Source organism: Colobus angolensis, unplaced genomic scaffold, assembly GCF_000951035.1.
Source record: "Colobus angolensis palliatus isolate OR3802 unplaced genomic scaffold, Cang.pa_1.0 Scaffold38, whole genome shotgun sequence".
NCBI lineage: Eukaryota > Metazoa > Chordata > Mammalia > Primates > Cercopithecidae > Colobus > Colobus angolensis.
Window position 1 is genome coordinate 6064425 of NW_012117154.1, and position 6347 is coordinate 6070771.

At 49.1% G+C, this 6347-nt stretch overlaps 1 protein-coding gene across 1 annotated transcript in view; it reads left to right on the forward strand.

The window, feature by feature from the left end:
• Positions 1-6347, forward strand: part of UBASH3A (ubiquitin associated and SH3 domain containing A) — a 47584-nt gene that overhangs the window by 31242 nt on the left and 9995 nt on the right. Inside the window, 2 exon segments of the mRNA XM_011954088.1 lie at positions 1781-1880; positions 4627-4749. Coding sequence (XP_011809478.1) covers positions 1781-1880; positions 4627-4749 — 223 coding nt within the window.

Genomic DNA, 6347 nt, shown 5'->3' on the forward strand with positions numbered 1-6347 from the left:
CTTCCTCCCTGAGGGTGTTTGGATGTTAAAGGCATTTGCGTTTTCCTCTCTAGGATTTGGGGGGAATCAGGGCGATGCTGGGGCTGATGTATGAGGGTTTACGTGGACAAGGCTCACCTCTCCTCACCTCTCTTCCTTACCCTGCTCAGTAGGAAAACACACACAAGAGCCGCCCTGTCATTTTAGCCTAGAGAGAGCTGTGTGGCCAAGAGGGAGCAGGGCAGAGATAGCGCCTGTCTGAGCTGCCTCCTGCCCAGGGGTCCTCCCTACCCTGTCCCTCCCTGGTTGCCTCGGCTCCAGGCAGGACTTGGTCCCCAGAAGGCCTCGCAGCCCACTTCCCGTGGCAGGCCGTGTGCGCTCTGCCCCCACCATCTCTGTCGATGACTCATCTTTCCATGTTCATCTCTTGGCCCAGGAAGACCTGCAGCTCCCTAAAGCAGGGATGCTGTGGACTGCAGCTTCATGTCCCAGCATGTGACATGCTCCCTCCTGTGGTGCTGTGTCACAGGGAGGCTGAGGCATAAGTCCTGGGTGCCAGAGGGCAGCACCACTGGGCCTGTGTTGCTGCAGGGGTCCCTACCTCTTGCTCTGAAATGGACCCCCCTGGATAGCCTGGGCCTGGCTCTGGGGCTGGGAATGTAGGTGTGAGGCCAATGTCAGCTGGCACAATAGTGCCCTCCAGGGAAGCAGCCAAGACTGGTGTCTCCCTCCAGGGTCCTGGTGCAGGGCTTATGCTCCACACAGCTGTCCTGGTGGCCTCTAGCTGGCTTGGCCCCTACAACTCTGCTCTCTGGTCCCAGGGGACCATCCTCAGCTCTCATTCACACTCTCCATCTCATTTGCAGTGGGTTCCTCTCAAGGCTAGCACCTCCACTTGACCAGCCCTGCACAGCATGGGGAGAAGGGTGGCCCAGCCCCCTGAGGGCGGAGCCCCCCGACACCATCCCACACAGAGGAGGCCCCTCCCAAAGGATAGCTGGCCTCCCTGCCCCAAGCATGACCCTTGGGCTACTTCCCCAAAGCACAGGCTTCCCAGAAACAGGGCAGGCATGAGCCCTGTGACTGCGAGGCTCTAAGGCCATCCTGGGGCTGCCTGAGGCCAGGGAAGAAGGTGCCAGAGAGCTGCTGTCCTCGGCTCGAAGCTGCTGGCCACCACCAAAGACAGTCTCATGCCAAGAAGAAATAAATTAACTATAAAATACTGTTTTCCTCTAGCATTCAGCCAAACAGAGAATGACCAGCTATGGGAAAACAGCAAGGGGATGGATGAGGGCTTCTCCACTCAGTGCTCAGAAGCAGAACTCACACCTGGAAGCCATAAAAGGACTGCCCCTCAACATGTCAACACCGGGGCAGTCCTGCAGGGCTTCTCAGAAGAAGTGTGCCAGCAAGAGAGGAGACTAGATATACAGATAGATAATCTATAACAGTACGTATTATAATATAGATAGGGATAATGTCCTAAGACGTCTCTGTGAGAATAATAAGGACTTAGAAAAGACAGAAAAGTAGAAAAACAGATGTGTCATGGTGGGGGCCAATCCTGTCTCTTTTCATTTTCTTGATGTTAGAATGCCCAGAAAATAAAACATCAGAAGAAATGGAAGAGATTGCCAATTTCACATCCTCTTTCATTCTAGTAATTTGGGCAAAATGGGCTGAGCTATTGACTAACGAAGGAAGAGATTCCCTCCCAGTTGCTGGATGACTGGGAGAGCTGCTGTAGGTGCAAGTCCGGTGAGTTGACTGTTAAACTGTGTGTGCCTTGCTTCCTGCCCAGGCCACCGTTGCAAGGAAGAGCGTGCTGGTGGTTCGCCACGGGGAGAGAGTGGATCAGATCTTCGGGAAGTCATGGCTGCAGCAATGCTCCACTCCTGACGGTAGGTCATGCTCAGGCGGGTCTACGGACAGAAACACTATAGATCTGACCAATGAGATCTCCTTCTCAATGATCTTACATGGCACCAGATCCCCTGAGGCACCATTCTGTAGAATGACCATGGGTAGACTGTATAGGTGGAAAACGTGCCTGCTATATCTTCCTCCAGGGGAGTTCCATGTATGCATCGGAGTGTGTATGTTGTCTGTAAGAATCTTCCATCAACTTCTCTGTGGATGATGGAGGAATGGTTCTCAATAGGAAGCAGGTCCGCTGGTGTGGATGCTTGGACAGGTCTTTTCATCCCTGCAGCATATATGTAGCATTTCGTTAGTGAATGCGCCCCACCTGTGATCTCTGACCCTGCCGCTTCTGGCACACACTGCACCTCTCAGTCTCATCTCTGAACCTCTCCAACCTAATCTTGACTGCTGTAATTTTTGGCTATGCTGCTTAACAGATGGACGTATTCTTGAACATGCCTCCAGCGCACCCCAGCTTTGCTCCTTTGAATGCCAGGAAGTAAGAACAGTGCTTATAAATACACATACCCACAAGCCAACCTCTGTACTTATGATCAATGTCCACATCAGTGCTCATCTCCTAATAGGAAGCCTATAGTGTCACAATTTCTAAGCCATGACCCATTACATAAATTAAGGCATTGAACATAGTGACAAAATCAATTCACAGTTGCTAGGTTAGCTGAACCCTTTCGGGATCCCCCTCCAGAAGCCCAGCAGACCCAAGAAAGTGGGAAATGAGTAGGGAAAACCATTGGCAGATGACAACCACACACTAGAAAAGATTCTGAGCAGATAGCATCATGATCAAACATATTTCCAGGAACTCACAGAGCTAATAATATGGTTGCCTCTATAAAACAAGGTCAAGTAAAGATATAAGAGCTTAAAGAAGCAACAATAAGACAATAGGCAGCTATCAGGATGCATTAACAAACATATAAGAAACTTTCTTGGAATAAAACAATTTTTTAGCTATTGAATTACTGAAACTATAGATTGAACTGACACACCATGTCCATGGTGGGGAAAATCAATACAAAACAATCAACACCAAAAATACTTATTGGACTTCATAGAAAAAGAAAAAATATTTGGTCATCTGGACAAAAGATCAAGTTACTTATAAGGGAAAATATTTTAAAGGCACTGGAAATCCCCAACTGAAAGGAAACTCCTGGTGGATCTTTTCCCAAGGTAGAGCAGCCCTTGATAAAGTGAAGAATGACATCTAGTTTGTCTGCATTTTATATATTACAAGGTTTAATAAATCACAATGAGGCATAGCCACATCCTCCTCCAAGGTAACCAACCTCAGAGGGCCCCTCACCTCACCCCCTATTCCACACAGACTCTGCTCCCATCGGGACCTGACCTTGGCCCACATCCTTGTCATCTCCTGAGCTCTGCCCTCTGCCTCCAGAGTGATCACAACTAAAGTGTCAATGACAGCAAAATACCTAAATGGAGTGTCTTGACATTTTGGTGGGGATCACAGATGCCTTTGAGAATACAATAAAATTGATGGACTTTCTCTCTGATTTTAAAACTACCTTTCCCAACAGCTAATGCTGGCGTTGAATAAACACCTCTAATTTCAAACAAGAGTCTCTGCCCGTGGAAATCCCAGGGAGGGAGTCTTCAGAAAACTCCTACATGGAACCTAAAACATAGGCATGAAAAATAGCCATTGCCCCCCGCTGACCCCTGCTGCCTCCCACTGCCCCTCCCCACTCTGGGTTTGTGCAAGGCAACGGGCCAGGATGAAAGGGCCTGGCATATTACGGGGTGCAAAGGGCAGGGCCTGCTATGTATGGCAGAGCAGGTCTTAAGAAGGTCAGTGTGGCTGCTGGAACCTACTAGTAGCCAGGAGGCTTGGGGTCCCTTTGGAGAATGTGAAGGCAAACCAGAGTGCACTGGAGGGTGCAGTGTGCCGTGGTGCCCTGTGTGAGGATAATCAGTCACCCTGATATGAGACCAGCCCCCGACTTGTTGGCCACTCCTTCTTGCACCAGACACTGGGGTATGGGTGTTACCTCACTGACTCCTCACAATTGCTACTCTTTCCCTGTTTTTTACTGGTAAGAGAGATGAAATCATTTGCTTCTGGTTGCACAGTGAGGAGATGGTGATGCCAGGATTTGCCACCAGATTGTCAGATCTTAGAACTCAAGGTCAAACTCCACGTGAACCCTGACACCGGGCAGCCTCTGGTGGGAGAGAGTCCCAGTGAACCCACCTGGCTTCCGGCCTGGCTTCAAGCAGTTGACTAAAGAATGCACAACACAGGCATCTCCAGTTCGAGCACTCTGTCCTCTGAGCAAGAAGGATACGTTTAAAGCTAGGGGGATGGATCATTGATGGCAACTTCAGATACTTACCGAGTTATGCTAAACCAGTCATGGAGACACTTTATCAGGTTCTTTATCAGGAAAATGTAGGAGTGAATCTTCGTGGGGCATTTGGGGAGGACAAAGAGGGTTGCATAGTTCCTGGGGCTGAAACTTAAGTTTTCTGCGTTTGAGAAAATGTTGTGTGCACAGCCGAGCAGCACTTTCTTCTCAGATTGAAGCCACGTTGCAGAGCATATTCAGAAACAACACAGTTGACAATAATTTCAATAATAACCTTGCTGTTAGAGTGGGTCTTGGTCTTGGGGGTTTTGTGGAACAAATCTGTACTAACTTGATGAAACTGAACATCTGATGCTTATTTATACTTCAGGGACATACTACAGGCCAGACCTGAACTTCCCTTGCAGTCTGCCCAGACGGAGTCGTGGGATCAAAGACTTTGAAAACGATCCCCCATTATCATCGTGCGGCATTTTCCAGTCCAGAATTGCAGGTATGTTTGAGGGCTGTATGGTAGGAAAAGTAACCATAACAGCAACAATGATTATGGCTAACAGGTATCCAGCCTGAGCCCTAGCTACACACCCTTTGATATAGTGTTAGCTTTGTCTCCAGTCTGTTGAGGAGGCTGGGGCACAGAGAAGTTAAGCAACTTGCCCAAGGTCACACAGCAAGAAAGTGGCAGTGCAGAGGTTTGATCTAGGAATGGATGATTCAGGAAGTTGGGAGGAATGAAAGACAGGCATAGAGAAAACAAGAGAGGGGAGGAAAAATCAACAACCACTGTATGCACGAAGGAGCTCACTTTACAATGGAAAACCACATCCTCTCATTGGTTTTATTTCAAAATCTGTCACTTTGGGCTTCTGTTTCATGTCTGGCGGTTCTGCTTCTACATGACTGAAGTTTTTTAAACAGAAGAGACCACTGAGTTCATCAAGTCTTCATTTCCTAAATTCAGAAAATGGAATCCAGAGAAGCAAGTTACACCAATGGTTAATTGCAGAGACCCCCATGGCCCACTCTTCCAGGCCCCCACCCAGTGGTGTGCTCAGAAATGTTTAGCCACCTGCTCTGGGCAGGGTGGGAAGCCCCAGTAATAGAGTTATAGAGTCATAGAGTCATAGAGTTATAGTTACAGGACTTGCCGAGTGCAGTGGTGAGAATACTGCACTCCCTGACAGCTGATTCCAGGCTCCCACTGTGAGGTCCCAGGATGATGAGTCGGGAGGAGACGGTGGTCCCAGACCTCTGTCCCTGGCTCGCAGGTGACATCTTTTGTCTTCCTCTCCTCTTCTCCACATGTCTCTGTACACAGATTTCCCCTTTTAGAAGGACACTGTCATACTGGATTAGAACCCACCCTAATTTAATTGATTGAGGTGCACACCCTTATTTTAACTTACCACTCTGTAAAAATCCTGTGTCTAAATGAGTCACATTCTAAGGCACCAAGGGTGAGGACTCTCACATGTTTTGCAGGGGAGGGGACACAGTTGAACCCAGAAGAGCCTCCACTGGAACCTCGCTCGCCAGCTTTGGGGCTGTGCAATTTTTCTGCCGTTGGGACTCCCATATTTCCCTGAGAGCGGGGCTTCCAATATCACAGGGGGAAAGGCGGTATACAGGCTTGTCCTTCCACGAGCCGCAGTGGGTCTTGAGTTTTCTCAAATGACCACAAATGTGAAGCCCAGCCCGTTTCTGAACTCACGGTGGTGCAGATCCAAAGCCCAGGCCCACAGGGCTGCTTCTCTGCTGGGGGTCTTAAGGCCTAAAGTCAAGGTCTCTGCTGGACTGAATTTCCATTGGGAGCTCAAGTCTCCTTCCACACTCATTCCGCTGTTGGCCAAATTCAGATCCTTGCAGTGGGAGGACTGAGGTCTGTTCCTTGCTATTAGCTGGGGGCTGCTCCCAGCTCTAGATGCTGCCCACATTCCTTGCCATGCAGTCCCCTCCATCTTTGCAGCCAGCAATGGAGAATGTTTTGCTGAATCCTTCTCACTTCACAGTTCTCTTTTTTCCTTGACTGGCTGGAGATAATCACTGCTTTTAATGGGCTCACCAACTTGGTCAGCCCCACCCACCTTGGAT